Below are 18,803 nucleotides of genomic sequence, written 5' to 3'. Positions count from 1 at the left end.
GAATAAATTACATTAGAAATAACCATTTAATAATTACAGAGCTCAATCTTTTTAACAAATCTATAAAACTTTACAGTCCTCAAAATGTTTAATGGCTCTAAAACATTTGTATTAGCAATTTTATTTCATATTAATTATGTTTCTTTTTAAAAAAAAAAAAACGATTTTTAGCCCCCGTTTGGAAGCAAACAGAACCCACATCACCCCAAAAATCACACATGTAAATTTTTAGTATTTTTATTTATATAGATTTCTTTTTTATTATTATTATTTTTAATAATAATAACATTTCCCTGATTGTCCATTTGGAATTGCATTCAGGACCCTAACAAATACATTCACTTCATGATGAAATATGCATAGAATTAGTGCAGATTCTGTAACCTGAAGATCTTCTATCCTTCTTCATTGGATAACTATTTGAAAGAAATATCTCATGTTAGTTTCTTGAGAGGCACAAGAGCTACTTACTTTTAATAAGCAATTATAGAAAGTTAATCAGGATGATGTTAAAGGGTAGTTCACCCAAAAATGAAAATTATGTCATTAATGACTCACCCTCATGTCGTTCCAAACCTGTAAGACCATCTTCGGAACACAGTTTAAGATATTTTAGATTTAGTCCGAGAGCTTTCTGTCCCTCCAATGAAAATGTATGTACGGTATACTGTCCATGTCCAGAAAGGTAATAAAAACATCATCAAAGTAGTCCATGTGACATCAGTGGGTTAGTTAGAATTTTTTGAAGCATCGAAAATACATTTTGGTCCAAAAATAACAAAAACTATGACTTTATTCAACATTGTCTTCTCTTCCGGAATCCTTTCCATTGAATTGATTCCATTGAATTGATTTCATTGAATTGATTCCATTGAATCCTTTCATCTGTCGGCGTTGGTAATGCACTTTTACATCACCGTGGTTGTTTTTGGTGATTAGGACATCCACGACATGCACACTTACGCACCATTTTAAAAAATATAGCAATACCAAAATACAAACAATGTAGAATAGCTTGAATACAGAGTGCGTCTCCCTCAGACTGTAAACGAAGCTTCTTCTTCTTCTTCTTGTTTTACAGCAGTTGGCATCCAGTGTTTTGGTGCATTACTGCCCCCTTCTTGTTCAACGCCGACAGATGAAAGGATTCTGTGGAATCAATTCAATGAAATCAATTCAATGGAAAGGATTCCGGAAGAGAAGACAATGCTGAATAAAGTTGTAGTTTTTGTTATTTTTGGACCAAAATGTATTTTCGATGCTTTAAAAAAATTCTAACTAACCCACTGATGTCACATGGACAACTTTGATGATGTTTTTATTACCTTTCTGGACATGGACAGTATACCGTACATACATTTTCAATGGAGGGACAGAAAGCTCTCGGACTGAATCTAAAATATCTTAAACTGTGTTCTGAAGATGAACGGAGGTCTTACGGGTTTGGAACGACATGAGTCATTAATGACATAATTTTCATTTTTGGGTGAACTAACACTTTAAAATACCATATACAGTCCTTGAGGCCATAAATACTCACAAGTCCAAAGTCATCAACATATGTATACTTCTGCTCTCTATAATGTTGCTTTCTTTTCATAAATGTCAGGACAATCCAATCACAGATAACATTCACCTGAAATGGACCACAAAAGATTTTATATATTATATTCTATATATTACTATTGTAATCCAGGGAGTAACAGACACACTTACCAGGCCTAGAAGGGCCAAGCCTGCACCTATATTCAGAAGTGTTGGTACAACATTGAATTTTCCTGCCTGTAGAAACAAAAGAACTTAGTATGTGTTGAACAGCTACATTTTAATGCTAACATGAGTCTAACTTTTAACATTAGAAATGTTAAAGTGTCTCACCTGGCCAAATACCATGACATCAAAGCGAATACCATATCCTTTGATAAGTGTCCTGGTCTCTGTGCCATCAGTGTTCTTGTAATATTTAGCAAATCTATAGAGATTTGACCAAACCACACTTATTTCATGCAACCTCGTTTCCACTGAGGAACCACTTTTACTAACTGCAAACACCTCCTACCTGAAGTTGTAACCTGGTGCCACGTTATTTTCTGGGTCTTTGTTGTCTAGTCTGCGGAATGTGTAGCGAGGAATACACCAGCTCTGTGGCATGTCAAGGTCACAATCCCACCGGATCTGCACGCCCATCACTCCCCCCTACGCAGAAGGAAAAAAAGTGCACAAAAGAAAAACATGACCTAATAATATGAGTATTAGGCAGCAATGGCAGATAAACATAAATGAAGAGTCTGACATGGACTGCCATGGTCTGAAAATCCTCATCAGCTTCTCTGACAATGTCTTTGAGTCTGAAGATCGGGCAGTCAGGGTCTGTTTTACGGCTGAACACACACTGTGTCAAGTAGGAGCTGTTTATATTTGGTAGAATATTCCTTCTGTAAGGACATAAGAAGCACATTTTAATCAGTTAATAAATTCACAGACAACTGACTCGCATTGTTTTATTTTTGCAACCATATAGGTAGTATAAAAAAATGCATTTAAAAAGCTTACTTGTTGAAGTTAAATTTGGGATAACGAATATTATTCTTGATGAGCACAGTGAAGTTTTCAGCATCTGCCAGAAGTGGTGGACTGGGACATCAAGAAGGAAAAAAACAACCCCACAATATTACCAACATTAAACATGTACAGTGTGTGTATATATATATATATATATATATATATATATATATATATATATATATATATATGTGTGTGTGTGTGTGTGTGTGTGTCTGAGTATACTGTATAAGGGACACTGACGATTAAGGTTTTTAAAAGTATAATAAAAAAACTAATGGAGATATAATTAAATAAGTTTTATTAAGTGTTAACAATGAGATTATGTGGTTTTTATAATTAATTAACACTGCTTTTGTCATTTTTTACAAGATGGACAAAATTTGCCAGCAAAAAACGTCATTCAGTTTAACCAAAATTTCGGTTTTACCTGATACTGAACGTACTTGATCTAAAATGGTCTCTTTATATTGGTTACTCCGAATGACATCAATGAAATTCAATTTCCTGGAAATTCTTTCTCATAACAAAGCAACGACTTCTACACATAATTTTAATACCATTTTGCACTAATGTTAATGTTAATATATGATGTTATAAAATCATGCCAGAATAAAAAATATGTACATTTATTACATTTTTAGATATTTTAATCACAAATGAAATGGCTGTATTGGCCTTTGGACGGTTAAACTGAATGACCTTTTGACACTTCAAAATCTTTAAAATACCTTTACATGTAGTAAAATATAATTAAAACCTTTTGGATTCAATAAAAGAGATCCAGTTGTACTACCTTACATACTTTGGATGTCATATCTTTGTTTTTTTATTATTATTAAGGCCTTTGGACAACAAAAAAAATTACATCATTGACCCATATATGTATGTATGTTTTCATTCAGAAATCATTCTGATTTAGTACAAAATTATTATAAATTATATTTCTTACTCCAGCTTTTAAATGGTAGTTTTTCATGGTTTCCACAAACATATTAATCATAAATGTTTCTTGAGCAGCAAATCAACATATTAGAATGATTTCTGAAGGATCATGTGACAATGAAAACTAGAATAATGGCTGCTGAAAATTCAGCTTTGCCAACACAAGAATAAATTACATTTTAAAATATATTAAAACAGTTATTTTAAATTAACATAATAATATTTAATAATATTACTGGTTTTACTGTATTTTTGATCAAATAAATGCAGCATTGGTGAGAATAACAGACTTCTTTCAAAAACATTACAAAATCTAAATATAATTTGTGAGACAGAAAGATTAGGATTTTACTTTGGGGGATCAACGATCTTCTCTAAAGGACACCAGGACAGCACCTCACAAGTCTTCATTGTGATATTGTAATTGACACATCTGCCTGTCCGAACACCTGAAAAAAAATAAAATGCATTGTTTTAGGTATTTAAAATTATTTGCTTGCTGACTAAACAGTTTGCAAAGATGACAAGCCACAGTTAGAGTCATCTTCCATTTAATGTAATTACTGAGCCATACCATCCCCACGAGCATCATTGAAGCCTCTCTTGCAGTCCCTGTGGGAGGTGCATTTGGATGCTGGAGTTGGATTCTAAATTACATTTAAAATAAGATTAAGATACATGATACAGAAAACATGTTTATTTTAATGTAAAAAAAACAACAACAATATTTTCTAATCTCAATTTATTGGTTTACCTATTATTTTCTCTTGTGTTTTTATATGAAATATTTAATTTTACAATTATGGTGTATGGTATTTGATTTCAGCCAGTAAGGTTTGTTTTAAGTTTGTTTTACTTTTTATTAAGTGACAAAAGGACACCATAATGGCTCACCTCTGCACATTTGGACTGTGTTTGGTTAGGGGTGATGATCATGTTGGTCAGGACAAAGAATGAGCCATCCTCCTGAAACATTCAACATTTTTAAAACAGAGGCTTTCTTAAATTTAAAAAGGGGGCCACAAAATATTTAAACAAATAAATTATATTTAAATCACTTAGTAATTCAAATGCTAAAACTCTACAGAAAAAAAATCCGCACCACTGAGCTCTCACTTGACATTATTTACTGTAACGTACAACTGTTTGCAAATTCATTTGTATAGGGAAATATAGTGGGTTTTGTACTCTTCAACACAACAAGATATTTACTCATGTTTTGGAAAATTAAATGCTAGTTGAGTAGTGCGAATTTTGCATAAAAGTCTGCCTTCAGAAAAGATGTTTTCCTGACTTTAATAAGCAACCAAGTGACATTACATGAAAGGCTGGAAACCACTGGTTTAAGATCACTAAAACTAACTTGTCACACCCAACATGTATTGTCAAAGAGACATTGTTTAAATATAGTCAACCACAATGACACTATCTATGGCAAGCCATTTTGACTTTTATTCACATCTCAGGATATGAATTCTTGATATCAACAATTCAGTTCTTGATATCAGGAATTACATTTCCACTAGTAACAATGTTACTTCTTGATATCAACAATTCAATTATTGATATCAACAATTCAGTTGTTGATATCAGGAATTACATTTCCACTAGTAACAATGTTACTTCTTGATATCAACATTTGAATTTCCACTAGTAAAAACTAGAATTCTTGATATCTGTATTTTTATTTTCACTAGTGAAATGTCACTATAGGCTGCCATTCAAATTCAGTTGTTGATATCAAGAACTGATTTCTTACTAGTTGAAATTCCAATTTCACATATCAGAAATACAATTCTTACTAGTAAAAATCATAATTTTTGATATCAATAATTACATTGCGAATTTTTGATATCAAGAATTCAATTGTCACTAGTTGAAATGTCAGCTCTTATCAACAATTGAATTGCTAGTATGTTCATTTTTGATATCTGAAAATGTATTTCTGATATCAATATAATTTCAGATATCTAAAATGGTTTTCTTACTAGTAACAATCACATTCATGATATCAGAAACTAACATTGTCACTAGTGAAAATCAAATTATTGATATCAAAAATTAAAATTTTTACTAGTACCAATTCAATTCTTGATATCAAAAATTTGCATTTTAACTAGTGAAAATTGAATTGTTGAAATCAAAAATTAACTTTGTTACTAGTGGAAATGTAATTCCTGATATCAACAATTAGTATTTTAACTAGTGAAAACTGAATTGTTGATATCAAAAATTCATATCCTGTGAATGAATAAAAGTCAAAACGGCTTGCCATAACTATCTAGTGTGTATACTAAAGAATGCACACAGCCCTTGAGAAAACACAGTGAACACAGAGCATGCAGGTGCGAATAACCCTTCTTTGTAACCCATGAAGGCGGTGGCACCAGTGAGGGGCTAGTGGACATTTTTTAAATTGTCTAGCCTGTACCTCCTCTTCATCTAATCGACGGACTACCTGAGGTGGGATGATGTAATCAGCCACATCCCAGATCCGTTCGCCCAACTCAGTAGTGTTTGTTAGAGCAATGCCTTTCACTTTGGTCGTGACAGAGCTGAGGACGGTGTCTGTGTCCTGGTAACCTTTCTTGAGAACACACACATACCTGTACCCAAATAAGGGCGGTTTTTAGATAATATAATTTCATTTTAAGAAATAATGTGTAAAATGTAAGACGACTTACCCGATGACGTACGCTATGACTAAAGCTTGAGTGAACCGATTCAGCGTTCCCACTTTCTTGCTCCTTATCACCAATATTTTCGACGTGTAGTAGTCGAAAAAACACTGACCTATTGAATCACAGCAACCTTTTTCGCTCATTATGATCGCTTGAATGTAATAGTTTAAACAATTCCTCCACTCTGCAGTTGAACTCACAGTCACAAGTTCAGTAGGTTATTAACTTTCCACGACGCCGCAGTACGGTCCAAACTTACACGCTTCCCGTTAAAGTATCGTTTCACTTTCTGAGAGTGGAGATGCCATCTTGTACTACTCGAGAGCAGTTTTGAAGGAATAGTTGGCATGGATAAAAAGGAAGTTTTGTCACTCTAGGTGTTTCCCGTATATTTTTTACATGTGAAATGATGACGCTGCTGTTTTCTGCACAATGAAAGTGAACGGTGACTAGAAGCTCCTTTAATAAACTGGCTCAGTCCTCCATAAACTTTATCATTTAAACCATTTAACAATTAAAATGCTGTCTTCCATGGTGTATATGCATCATATTTCGTACTCTGAGCTCTCACTTCACATTATTTACTGAAGTGTACAACTGAACTCTTCATTTGTATAGGCCAATTCAGTATTGTAAACTCTATATAGATTTGTACGAGGAACAGGCTGAAATGTAGTTTTTTGTAATATCTATTATCTTTGCAGGGAGCCACTAAACAGGGGAAGAAATTAACTTTATAAAATGCTTTTTTCTTTTAGAGAGGAAGGTAAACAGCAGAGACCGTTGGCAAAAGATACATTTATTGACAATATGGTGAGATTTATAGGAGAAAAGGTGACTAAACATACCCTCTTTTTCTCCACAAGAAATTAACAAAAAGTGCTATTCGTTCAGAGTATGCTGCAGGAAAACACATAATATCTGATTACATTCCATAAAACACACAGGGAGGAAACATTCCTCCCAGCTCTTTCCCATGGGTGTTGAGTGATTTTCTGAAACAATGCTGTATTGAGTGTCTATGTGTTATTGCCTAGTTTTTCAGACAATAAGGTCACAGTGAGTGCAGCAATTCAGAATTTGAGAGTGAACACAGCTGGAAACATGCTATTTCACAGTTTGCTTCTTTTTTAATGAGGTAAAGTCTACAGAGAAACTAATGATTATCATATTAATTTACTGAAAAATGACAATGTCATTAAATTTAATTAAAGCTAACTGATTTCATTCTTAGTGGTTAAACAAAATGGAAAGTATATGGAATTACTGTGAAAATTATAGAGTAGTTTTTTTATTATAAAGTTTCTTGAATAACTGGCTGTTTTAACCAACAATGACTACCAGCTTGTTTATGAGAGGAAATGTTTTAAAATTTTGGGTTTCATGTGCTCCATCTTTTTGGGATCCATGGTTTTCACCGCCTCCTGGAGAGAGAGGACTGCCTGGTGGGCCTCGTCAAACAGCTCAACCCCAATTTCTTCTCTGACTCTGTCTTTCCATGCCTTGAGCTTTGGTCTGTTCTCAAACACATCCATACCAGCACCTAAAGGCTGAAACAAACCATCAGAAACGACAAGGCCTTATCAAATATGAATACTGTGTCAGATATTATTCCCTCCAAATTCTCAGGTTACCCTTTTGCTTTATCTTGATGAATGACTTCCAGAGAATCTAAACTGAATGAATTGAATGCATACCTGCATGATTTCCACAACAGCAACCAGGTCAGCCAATGAGATCTGATCACCAACAATAAACGGCCTGTCTTGCAGGAACTTCTCCTCAAATAATTTTAGTGATCCATCAAGATACTCTTCTGCAGTGTCCATCTTTTCTTTGGGGACCTCAACTCCCAAAGCTTTTGGAATCAAAAGCTACAGCAATACAAGAAAACAATTTAATTCCTATAACAAATAACATAATTACACTCAAAAAGCTAGTAGTTAGCTGAATGACAATTCTAAAGATTAGGTTTCAATCCCAAAGTCACCGAGGAATTGGAGCCAACCATCAACGAGGGATTTGCTGAAATCAAAGCATTGTTCTGTTCACCACAGTGCCTTTGAATGTGAAAAAATACACTTCACTTACCTTGAACCAGAGTATCTTGGATCCATGCATCCGTATGGCATTGTGTTGCCATGATAGATATTCATTTACTCTAGCACGCTTCTGCAAGTCAGCTGGGTACCAGTAATCCGGAGTGTGGAACTTCTCAGCCAGGTACATCATAATTGCAACACTAAGGGATTATTTGATCAGGAAGTAACAGTTAATTTACACAATGAACAGTTTCACAAGAGGCACAAAACAAACAACAGGTGTATCTGAAACTCTATTCTATTCATATTTATCTAGAAGAGTGGTTCTCAACCAGGGGGCCTCAATAAACTTCAAGACTTATAGAAAATTATTTCAAATAAGACTAAACCAGCGATATAAATATAAAAACATTAAAATTAGCTAAGGCAACAACAAAGGATATTACTTATTTTTATTTTTGCATTCTCTTACTCCTTCGTGGCACAACTCTTAGTGAATATTGGAGGGTGAGCAGGATTCCCAGGGGTCTTAGGATTCATAAGTCTCCAACAATTGGGGGAGAAGATTCAGAATTTTGTAAAAGATGATGTGAAACCATGAATAAGTTTTCTTTAGATCTCATCCTCTTAGTTGTTGAATACACACAGAAAAAAAATAAAGATGATAAAAGAAGAAATTGTTGAAACCTAAACCTCAATTATTTCTTCCTACAGTGAAGCTGATTTTGAACAACAAGCAGAACTTCTTAATTCATCCAAGTTAGAATTCAAGAAAGAGCTCAACAAAGTATGATTAGAAAGTTATCTTGAGACACCATCGACAACTACATATACCCCTGGGCTTAATCGAAGTGGCATCTTTAGCAAGCCATCATGCAAGGTCCATTTTTGAGATGAAATCTCTCACATTTCAGCTTTCAGTGGGGAGAGTGATGTGGATTTTTTAACGGATCATTCAAGCAACACAGACAATCATCAGAGAATCTCATGTTATTTGCCAAAAGTGATAAAGAAGACATGTTGGGGTAAATGGGCTGGTAAGAGGAAGAACATCACAACCAACTCTGAAGAGAGGTGTCCGCCAAAAGACAACCTGATCATCAACTTCACATGTTTTTTTGTTTTGTTTGTTTTTTTTGACATCTTTTGTTTTACGCACATGAGAATCTATCTACTGGTGTTCTTTTTTGCATACATACAACTTCCTTTGAGTTATTTTAATATCTAACACCATTTAGCACCAAAACTTCTGAAACCTGAAATTTAATTGGTTGCATACTAAATTACAAAAACTTTGAGTACTCATACATTAAAATACATTTTGAAAAACAAAATAGGGCTGGTGGGCTTTGAATAGTGTGGAAAATGTGGGGCCATGGAGTCAAAAAAAGGTTGAGAGCCACTGATCTAGAAACTATTTACATGCAAAAACAACAACATCAAACTATTTTATCACTATTAGATGTTAGATTAAACTGAAAACAATGAACAACTTGGACCACATACCTTTCAGCCAAGCAAAAATCTCCATCTTTGATTGCTGGTAATTTTCTTAGCAGGCTGATTTTCCCAAACTCTTCACCATATTGATAACCTAAGAGAAAGATATTTACGTTTTGGTAAAATAACATGTGTAATAATATCAGGGTGTTCTTTAATTTACATACAACTGGGTACAATTTAAAAGTTCGAAGACGTGCAGGAACTACATGTCTGCCAAATTTAAGTGACCACATCATTCTGGACTGCTTGTAGTAGTCTAACTACTAGTAGTCCACAACTTTCCCCACACAATAGAAATTTTACAAAAAGGCAAACGATTTCATTATAAAATGAAGAACTTCCAATATAAAGTTTACAAACTTTTCTCCTTATGGAAGGTTTTGATGAATGCTGCAAAATCAAAGTAAACTGCACACAAACAAACTCCAAGCAGTTTTATATAACGATATCATACCTTCAAAAAGCGAAATCTTCTTGTGGTCGAACTGGATGTTGTTTTTCTTGGCAAAGATGTAAACAGAGCGACAGGGCTGCGAAAACAGGTCCAAATAAATTTCCAAAGACATTTTTAAAGAATCTGATATATACACTGAAGTAGCCTACAACCCTACTGCAAAACTGAAATAAAATGACTGTCCTGCTGAACAAGGACGGATCGCCTACTGCTACGCCACACCCCGCTGAACTCTGCTACTAATTCCTGCCAACTGAGGGAAAATTTGTCGATCTCATCGTGTGTGTGGAATTGTACAGCAAAGTACACAAAGTGACTCAATACTGGTCATATTGAAAGTTGATTAATTACTCGACTACTGTCAAATGATAAAGAAAAACCGGATTTTATTTTCTTCTTACAATGAACGCCATCTGTCGGAAGTCGAGGGTATTTTGACAGTGACAGTTCATAGAATGAGAAAATTCATTTATACTGATTTGACCAGTGTTTTGTTTTGTCCTTACAAAGGATAATACATTATACAAATAAACTATTTTTCTGACTTTAGAAAGTCTTTAAAAAAAGTAAAATTGTCAATACACTGATGGAATGGTATGTTTTTACAATTACAATTTACTACTACACATTTATGTGCAAAAACAGCCAGTGTTCTACCTTTCTTCTTGAACCATAAGACACAGAGATCTGAACTTAATTTGTCTACTTCCCTTTGGTTGGAAGCAAATGCTACCCACATTATACCAAAACCCCCGAATGACTAACAGAGACATTTTATTTAAGAGCAATTTTATTGTTTTTCCAAATCTTCATTTGGAAGGATGAATCAATGTTCTTGACAAACACAGTCTGATTCTGTACTAACTATGCCAAAGAAAATGTGTTTACAACTGATATCCTTAAAATAAATGTGCAAATCATAACTCACTCTTAGTCTTAAACTGACTACACTGGTTTTGAATATTGTCTATGGCTCTTGTTAGCTGGAGATTAGATGATTCTTGATTCTTATATGGTCTGATTTAACCAATAGAAGTGGTTAATAGATAACTGATTGATGTGGCACTTTCTCTGGAAAGGTTTGACAATACAGAGATAATGGAATACAATTTTTCTTAAAAACTCTCTCATAGCTTTATTTCATCAGCTTTTTAAAACTAAACCCACTACGACTTGCTATCAAAATGCTAAATGCATTTTATATTTAACATATTAAGAAAAGTGTTAATTTTCAAATCATACAAGTTACTTATCAGTTACTTTTCAAGAAAATTTGTATATTTTAATGCAAAATATTCATAATCCTGTAAAATAACAACTTCCCTATAACCCAGCAGCAATGCATGTCCAGCTAGCTGAATCCCAAACAGGAATCACATATGAGGAATTCACTTTCAAAGAAGTAATGTCTTATAAGAAGCTCATCACTGTTCCCTTTTTCCCAATCTGCCACGGCTCCAGAGGGTGGAACAATATTAAAATACTGCAACAGAACACAGAAGAGAAAGACAATCAGAAAATTATATTTTATAATGCAAACTATGGTTTGAACAATGGTTGCTTTTAAAGGGTTAGTTCACCCAAAAATGAAAATTTAGTTATTAATTACTCACCCTCATGTCATTCTACACCTGTAAGATATTTGTTCATCTTCGGAACACAAATTAAGATATTTTTGATAAAATCCGATGGCTCAGTGAGGCCTCTATTGCCACCAAGATCATTTCCTTTTTCAGTGCCCAGAAAGCTATTTAAAACAGTTCATGTGAGTACAGTGGTTCAACCTAAGTATTATAAAATGACAAGAATACTTTTTGTGCACCAAAAAAAAAAAAAAAGCGATGGGCGATTTCAAAACACTTGAAGCTTCGAAGCTTTATGAATCTTTTGTTTCAAATCAGTGGTTTGGAGTGCATATCAAACAGCAAAACAAAAAATTCGGAAACACTTATGATGTAACAAAGCCTTGTTTACTGAAATCACATGATTTTGGCACTCCTTACCATTGATTCGAAACAAAAGATTCGTAAAGCTTCGAATCATCCAGTGTGTGTTTTGAAATCGCTCATCCTTATTGTTGAAAAAAAAAATTATTTTTGGCGCAGTATTTTGCTGTATTCTCGTCTCTTTAGTTGAACCAGTGAACTCACATGAACTGTTTTAAATATGTTTTAGTACCTTTCTGGACATTGAAAAAGAAAATGATCTTGCTGGCAATGCAGGCCTCACTGAGCCATCAGATTTCATCAAAAATGTCTTAATTTGTGTTCGGAAGATGAACAAAGGTCTTACGGAGTGGAATGACATGGGTGAGTAATTAATGACAGAATTTTCATTTTTGGGTGAACTAACCCTTTAAGGCAAGAAAAATTAACCAATGACAAATTCTGAACTGCATACTACTCCTATATCCAGTTATAAATTCAGCAAATTATTAACTACTTACTAAACAGCTTGCCAATGGCAGGTGGGATTTATAATTAAGGGGAGGGGAATCATTCCAGAAAGCATCTTATTGGACAAAAAATAGACACGCCCATTAATGCAATGTCAATCAACAATATTTTGGTCTGTCTTTCACAAAGACAGTAACTATGTATATGTTAAACGTTTATTTTTGTTTATTAGACTTAAAGTTCTACATTATAACCTCCATAAAAGTTGGTTGTCAATGCACTGAAGGTGTGTTCAACCCTATGTTTTCCCGTATTTTGTATTTATTTACCGGTCATCGCCAAGCTCAAACTCTCCTTTCAGGAACTGGAAGATTTTGGCGCTGTGCTCCTTATTCTTCTCCGCAGTATCAGTCACTCCAATGGCAGACACGGTCATCAAAATACACGGGGAGCAGGACCCTGCGATCATCATCGGCAGGTCAGTCTTCACCACCAGATTCATCCTCTGGAGATATGGTGGCGGAAGTCATATTAGCAAGGTCAAGACATATAATGTGGATAGAGAAATCACGTCTGTCCACAGACCGTCGTAAAAAACATAACTTTTTTTAATTCTTTTTTATTTTGCATAATTCTGTAATACTCACGTCTTCCGGTTTCCCCAAAGCTGCAGCCAATGTAGTACATAGTCTTTTCAGAAAGTTTTCTGGAAACTTGCTTGCAGGTAAGTTAGTTTCTAAATTTATGAACGGCATTATTTCACAAGTTCTGCTCCCGACTAATAACAATGTGAGAACGAATGACCCGTTACAGCCCCTCTTCCTTGTGATACACCGCCCTCTCTGATTGGTTGAAAAACAGAGACGCCTGTTCACCGAGCTCTATGATTGGTCAACGTGCCGAATTCCTTTCACGCCTCTTTTAGGGATGAGATTTAAAGGGATAGTTCACCCCAAAATTAACATTCTATCATCATTTACTCACCCTCAAGTTGTACAATATCTGTATAATTTTCTTTGTTCTGTTGAAAACAAATGAAGATATTTTGAAGAAAGTTTGTAACCAGGCCACTTTGGGGCACCATTGACTTCCATAGTAGAAAAAAAAAACTACTATGGAAGTCAATGGTGCCCCAAAACTGTTCAGTTTAACACATTCTTCAAAATATCTTCATTTGTGTTCAACAGAACAAAGAAAATGATACAGATTTTGAACAACTTGAGGGTGAGTAAATGACAGAATTTTCATTTTTGGGTTAACTGTGTCTTTAAACAGGTTGAATGAAAGATTATTTTTATAAAAAGTTAATGTTAATGAAATTCCAATGTTACAAAATAGTGTTTCTGTGCTGCATACTGGATCAAAATGCTCGGTTACTTGTTGTTTGTGTAAGGATAAGCTGTCAGTATTTTTTCTTTACTACAGACAAACGCAGTGAGATTGTGTAATCAAGTCTTGCTGTGTAAATTCAGTTTGGAAAGAGTGTCATATCACTAGTTATCAGTCTTTTTCTTTTCTTTTTTTTTTTTTTTAACTCCATTATATCCTTGTAAATCATAAACAAAACCAAAGAGCACACACTGTTCCACATGCACATGAAAGTGTGTAATGTGCAGTAAAGTTACACATGAGCAGCATGATGACATATGTATGATGTGTCATGCTTAAATAATAAACCAAAGAAAAAAGATAAATAGCAGCTCTTTAATTGTACAACGTCTTTTACATGATCACACATTCAGAAGTATCCGTATGCATTTCACAACTATCAACATAAGTCATTTACATTTACTGTTAGAGATTTTGAGATTCTGGACCAATAGTTTGTCTACATTTAGTGTTTAGATCTTCCAAGTTCTTCATCACACCAGAGATGTTACACCTAAAGGGACAAAATATCACAAGGTCATTCCAAGGACAATAGTTTTTATTTGTCATATTACATTAATGCAAATGTATCTTTCATTTACTTCTTGAGTATTTCTTACAAAACATTTAGTCACATTTCAAGCACATTGAAACAAAATAATCCTATATGAAATTTCTTTGTGTTGTCTGTGTTGATGAGAGGCTTACCATGTGAGAGTTTGCACTGCTTAAGAGCTTCATTGAAGCCTTCGCACAAGGTCAGATCAGCCTGAGTCGTGGCGCAGTCCAGGAACTGCCTCACCTCAAAGAGACATGGGCCAGACTGAGAGGGTGGAAGTCGTGAGGGCTCCTGCAAACATAAGACAAATACAAGATGAGGAGATGTAACCATGGCTTGTTCCATATTCTTTATTAAGATAAAAAAAGTACATTAAAATCAATCTTATCACCATCACATAGGTATGCCAGCGACCTAGAAGACAAGTTTATTGACACTGATAGTGACATTTTAAGGAAAATTCAAATGACAATCTTGTCTATTATTTTTTTGGAGCTTGATATATGTAGGCACTATGAACTGTTTTTTAACAATAACTTATAAACCATTAAAGACCGAGCTACTGTGAGCTATGATGTTGTTAATCAATGGTATATGCTTTTGTTGATCCCATCCGTCCGCATTATTTCAACTTTAAAAAAAAAAAAAAAAATGTTTAACAGCAGAACTCCTAGTGAAAAACTACATTACCCATGATTCCGCAAATCCCCACCAATCAGAAAATCATCCCATGACACACTGCGAAAGCACTCTCTCTACACTCCCCAAACTACTTAAAGCCCCCATGTCATCCAAGATGTCCATGTCCTTCTTTCTTCAGTCGAAAAGAAATTAAGGTTTTTGATGAAAACATTCCAGGATTATTACCCTTATAGTGGACTTCAATGGCCTCCAAACGGTTGAAGGTCAAAATTACAGTTTCAGTGTAGCTTCAAAGGGCTTTAAACAATCCTATGCCTACCCTATTCTGCTTACGGAAAAAACAGAACTGGCGCTGCGTTCGTTCTGTAAGTTGAATAGGGAAGGCGTAGGTTATACAGTGCAAGCTTTTTGAAGAATACGAAAGTGCAGTTTTGGCGGAACTACTTGGAAGGCGAACATTTGTTTATATAAAGCATATACATTTACATTTTTTTTCGAAAATGACAGAACGTTTCGCTAGATAAGACCTTTACTCCTCGTCTGGTATCGTTTAACGCCCCTTGAAGCTGCAATGAAACTGTAATTTTGACCTTGAACCGTTTGGAGGCCATTGAAGTCCACTATATGGAGAATAATCCTGGACTGTTTTCATCAAAAACCTTAATTTCTTTTCGACTGAAGAAAGAAGGACATGAACATCTTGGATGACATGGGTGTGAGTAAATTATCAGGAAAATTTCATTTGAAAGTGAACTAATCCTTTAAATATTTGTATGCATAATTTGCATATTTTGCACAAAAAATGTAAAATGTACATACACAGTAATGAAGACTTTTTAAAAATCCCTATGAATGGGAAAAATACTTCCGAAACCAAGGTGGCTAAAAAAAGTGGGCGAGCACTGATGCACTCAATGGAAATGAAAAAAGGTTTATTTTTGTGTGTGTGTGTGTTTCACAGAGAAATATGACATTTTTCAGGTATCACCTGAGATGTGGGTGCTGGTTTGGGTGCCTCTGAGCTGCTGCTGCCTCCACTGAAAGCACCTGTGATGGCACTGCCCATCACGTGTCCTACAGCCGAGCCGACTGCCACTCCAGCAGCTGTGGTGGCCATCTGGGCCATGAGACCTGGCTGTTTGGGCTGGACCGCAGCAGGAGCCACTGCCATCGGAGGAGGTGGTGCGGGGGCTGGAGCATAGGATGGGGCAGGAGCACTGAGAAGCAAACAATGTGTGATTATGTAGGTAACTATGTAATTAAGTATAAAACTGCATATGCAATCCCATAAAAGTTGAATAACTCATATTAGCATATTCCTTGTAAAAGATACAGAATATAAAGAATATATTTTACATTAACCTGAATTAGTATCACATGATGCAGACATGCCTTTGAGCTGCTTTTGGCAACTTCAGATGGAAAGAAGATAAAGTCTTAAAGCTGCTTGCGCCATAGGCTATTAACTGACAGACATTATGCATAAATAAATACATACTAAGCAAATATTAAGGCTTTTTAACTCCTTGTCATTAAGAATGATGTTTTTGGTTTGACCTTTCACCTGCTGCCCTGGATGTATTTAGGATACACAAAGGGAATATCTGAATTCCCTAATTTCTAAGCAAACAAACATTCAGTGTAATGATTTGCATCTAACATATCGTGTAACTTTACTCCTACATTGTCAAAGTTAGCTAACGCAGCGTTACAGTGCGTAACAAAACTATCAGCCAAGTGTTGTGATACCTCGCTGGTGCTGTTGAAGGACGGCTGCGGCTTCCTCTTGCCATTTCAAAAGTGGATCGTTACCGCAATCAATGTCCAATATTAATATTATTATTATAAAGTCTCGAACAAAGCGCGGGGTAGTTAAATCCACTCTACACACAGAGTACTGAATGACAGCCGGTAAGCGCACGTGCGTTTGACCTTGTGTGGTAACTACAGTCACAGCGCATGCGCGCGTCAGTGTTCTAGAATTTTTTAGAAAAGCGCCAAGATTAATTCGTTCTTTTTTGACGTAAATGTATTATGTTTTACGGTTCCATTGATTCTAAAGTGACTCCTAAGATTTCCTAAACTACCAAGGCAGAATTGTAAAGTATTCGCTTCTTTCTACTTTGATGATATGCAAGATTTAGGGTAGAATGATTTGTCAGATTCATCTGATTGTAAATCTGAAATCCTTTCCTACATTTTACTAAACAAACGTTGTATTAATTGCAGGCTCTACTAGCAAGTAGGGGCTCTTCTCGGCTCTAGTTTATCTTCTGTCACAAGCATTCCCACTAGATGGCACTAAAATATTATTAATAATACTATTGAAACCATCTTTGTGAACTCAAGAGCCTTTTGAACTAGTGTGTCACAATAGGGTAATTTCAGTTTGGCACAGACTAGAGCGAGGGAAAATGTATAAAAATACAAAAGCTGTTTTAAATTATGCTTTATTGTAGCATGTGCTTGATTGAGTTTATTTCATAGTTTAATGGGGTTTTATTTCTCAGTTGTAAATATCAGGAAGAATACTGTTTGTCTTCTTTAACCCATTAGATTTTTTTTCCAGAGTCACAGTCATGTACAATTAATTATTTACATATGAACATGGCCTATTCAGAAATTTTGCTGGTTTTAAGTGTTTAAAAATGTGATGTGATTGTTTTTTCAAAATCATTTTTCACCTATGAGCATCCTTGCTTTTGTAAATCAACTTTAAAGGGTTAGTTCTCCCAAAAATGAAATTAATGTAATTTATTACTCACCCTCATGCCGTTCTACACCCGTAAGTTCATCTTTGGAACACAAATTAAGATATTTTTGTTGAAATCTGATGGCTCAGTGAGGCCTGCATAGGGAGCAATGACATTTCCTCTCTCAAGATTCATTAATGTACTAAAAACATATCTAAATCAGTTCATGTAAGTACAGTGGTTCAATATTAATATTATAAAGTGACGAGAATATTTTTGGTGCGCCAACAAAACAAAATAGCGACTTGTATAGTGATGGCCGATTTCAAACCACTGCTTCATGAAGCTTCGGAGCATTATGAATCAGCGTGTCGAATCAGCGGTTCGAAGCTCCAAAGTCACGCGATTTCAGCAGATTGGCGGTTTGACACGCAATCCGAATCATGATTCAACAACACAGAAGAATCATAATGCTCCGAAGCTTCCTGAAGCAGTGTTTTGAAATCAGCCATCACTATATAAGTCGTTATTTTGTTTTTTTGGCGCACCAAAAATATCCTCGTCGCTTTATAATATTCATATTAAACCACTGTACTCATTACACATTTAAATATGTTTTTAGTACATTAATGAATCTTGACAGAGGAAATGTCATTGCTGGCTATGCAGGTCTCACTGAGCCATCGGATTTCAACAAAAATATCTTAATTTGTGTGCCGAAAATGAACGATGGTCTTACGGGTGTGGAACGGCATGAGTAATAAATGACATTATTTTCATTTTTGGATGAACTATCCCTTTAAGCTCAGATAATTCTTGTAATCCATTTGTTGATAGTTCTGTCAATCTTTACCTCATGTCATTTTAAACCTGAATGCCATTCTTTCTTGTGAATGCCCAATGATTTTTCTACTCACTGAAAATTGAGGGGGAAAAATACTGGGAACAGGAGCATATT

At 35.0% G+C, this 18,803-nt stretch overlaps 4 protein-coding genes across 5 annotated transcripts; all 4 read right to left on the bottom strand.

Moving 5' to 3' along the window:
• Positions 1-225: 225 nt before the first annotated feature.
• Positions 226-6,597, bottom strand: p2rx4a (purinergic receptor P2X, ligand-gated ion channel, 4a). Of its 2 annotated transcripts, none has more exons than XM_048165426.1 (12): positions 6,192-6,597; positions 5,966-6,113; positions 4,402-4,473; positions 4,082-4,154; positions 3,860-3,956; positions 2,554-2,634; positions 2,294-2,435; positions 2,060-2,196; positions 1,879-1,972; positions 1,717-1,782; positions 1,541-1,636; positions 226-416 (listed from the first exon to the last, which is right to left on the bottom strand). In XM_048165426.1, exons 1-12 carry the CDS (start codon positions 6,329-6,331, stop codon positions 396-398), a joined length of 1,167 nt encoding a protein of 388 aa, XP_048021383.1. In that variant the 5' UTR covers positions 6,332-6,597; the 3' UTR covers positions 226-395. The 2 variants fall into 2 exon arrangements, with proteins under 2 accessions (XP_048021383.1, XP_048021384.1); XM_048165427.1 differs by lacking the exon at positions 226-416 and adding an exon at positions 993-1,149 and having other exon boundaries at positions 6,192-6,404.
• A 374-nt stretch (positions 6,598-6,971) lies between these two features.
• Positions 6,972-10,563, bottom strand: gstt1b (glutathione S-transferase theta 1b). The gene is made up of 5 exons (XM_048165431.1): positions 10,188-10,563; positions 9,737-9,824; positions 8,280-8,430; positions 7,886-8,062; positions 6,972-7,738 (listed from the first exon to the last, which is right to left on the bottom strand). Exons 1-5 carry the CDS (start codon positions 10,297-10,299, stop codon positions 7,538-7,540), a joined length of 729 nt encoding a protein of 242 aa, XP_048021388.1. The 5' UTR covers positions 10,300-10,563; the 3' UTR covers positions 6,972-7,537.
• A 396-nt stretch (positions 10,564-10,959) lies between these two features.
• ddt (D-dopachrome tautomerase) lies at positions 10,960-13,402 on the bottom strand. Its single transcript, XM_048165432.1, has 3 exons — positions 13,231-13,402; positions 12,913-13,088; positions 10,960-11,670 (listed from the first exon to the last, which is right to left on the bottom strand). Exons 1-3 carry the CDS (start codon positions 13,336-13,338, stop codon positions 11,598-11,600), a joined length of 357 nt encoding a protein of 118 aa, XP_048021389.1. The 5' UTR covers positions 13,339-13,402; the 3' UTR covers positions 10,960-11,597.
• Positions 13,403-14,273: 871 nt separating this feature from the next.
• On the bottom strand, positions 14,274-17,209 carry chchd10 (coiled-coil-helix-coiled-coil-helix domain containing 10). Its single transcript, XM_048166516.1, has 4 exons — positions 16,902-17,209; positions 16,141-16,369; positions 14,660-14,801; positions 14,274-14,465 (listed from the first exon to the last, which is right to left on the bottom strand). The coding sequence occupies exons 1-4, from the start codon at positions 16,943-16,945 to the stop codon at positions 14,446-14,448; spliced, it is 435 nt and encodes a 144-aa protein (XP_048022473.1). The 5' UTR covers positions 16,946-17,209; the 3' UTR covers positions 14,274-14,445.
• Positions 17,210-18,803: the final 1,594 nt, after the last annotated feature.

Source organism: Megalobrama amblycephala, linkage group LG18 (genome assembly GCF_018812025.1).
Source record: "Megalobrama amblycephala isolate DHTTF-2021 linkage group LG18, ASM1881202v1, whole genome shotgun sequence".
Taxonomy (NCBI): domain Eukaryota; kingdom Metazoa; phylum Chordata; class Actinopteri; order Cypriniformes; family Xenocyprididae; genus Megalobrama; species Megalobrama amblycephala.
This window is presented reverse-complemented; position numbering and strand designations above follow the sequence as displayed.

Coding starts and splice junctions, on each gene's coding strand:
- p2rx4a (XM_048165427.1), bottom strand. CDS start 6,331: ATGAGCGAAAAAGGTTGCTGTGATTCAATAGGTCAGTGTTTTTTCGAC. Junction 3,957..4,081: donor CAATGATGCTCGTGGGGATG/GTATGGCTCAGT, acceptor ATTTTTTTTCAG/GTGTTCGGACAGGCAGATGT. Junction 1,973..2,059: donor GCACCAGGTTACAACTTCAG/GTAGGAGGTGTT, acceptor AAATCTCTATAG/ATTTGCTAAATATTACAAGA.
- gstt1b (XM_048165431.1), bottom strand. CDS start 10,299: ATGTCTTTGGAAATTTATTTGGACCTGTTTTCGCAGCCCTGTCGCTCT. Junction 9,825..10,187: donor GAAGATTTCGCTTTTTGAAG/GTATGATATCGT, acceptor TCTTTCTCTTAG/GTTATCAATATGGTGAAGAG. Junction 8,063..8,279: donor CCAAGATACTCTGGTTCAAG/GTAAGTGAAGTG, acceptor GTATTGCTGTAG/CTTTTGATTCCAAAAGCTTT.
- ddt (XM_048165432.1), bottom strand. CDS start 13,338: ATGCCGTTCATAAATTTAGAAACTAACTTACCTGCAAGCAAGTTTCCA. Junction 13,089..13,230: donor CTTTGGGGAAACCGGAAGAC/GTGAGTATTACA, acceptor CCATATCTCCAG/AGGATGAATCTGGTGGTGAA. Junction 11,671..12,912: donor TTTGAGCTTGGCGATGACCG/GTAAATAAATAC, acceptor GTTCTGTTGCAG/TATTTTAATATTGTTCCACC.
- chchd10 (XM_048166516.1), bottom strand. CDS start 16,945: ATGGCAAGAGGAAGCCGCAGCCGTCCTTCAACAGCACCAGCGAG. Junction 16,370..16,901: donor CCTTCAACAGCACCAGCGAG/GTATCACAACAC, acceptor TTTGCTTCTCAG/TGCTCCTGCCCCATCCTATG. Junction 14,802..16,140: donor AACCAGCACCCACATCTCAG/GTGATACCTGAA, acceptor TTATGTTTGCAG/GAGCCCTCACGACTTCCACC.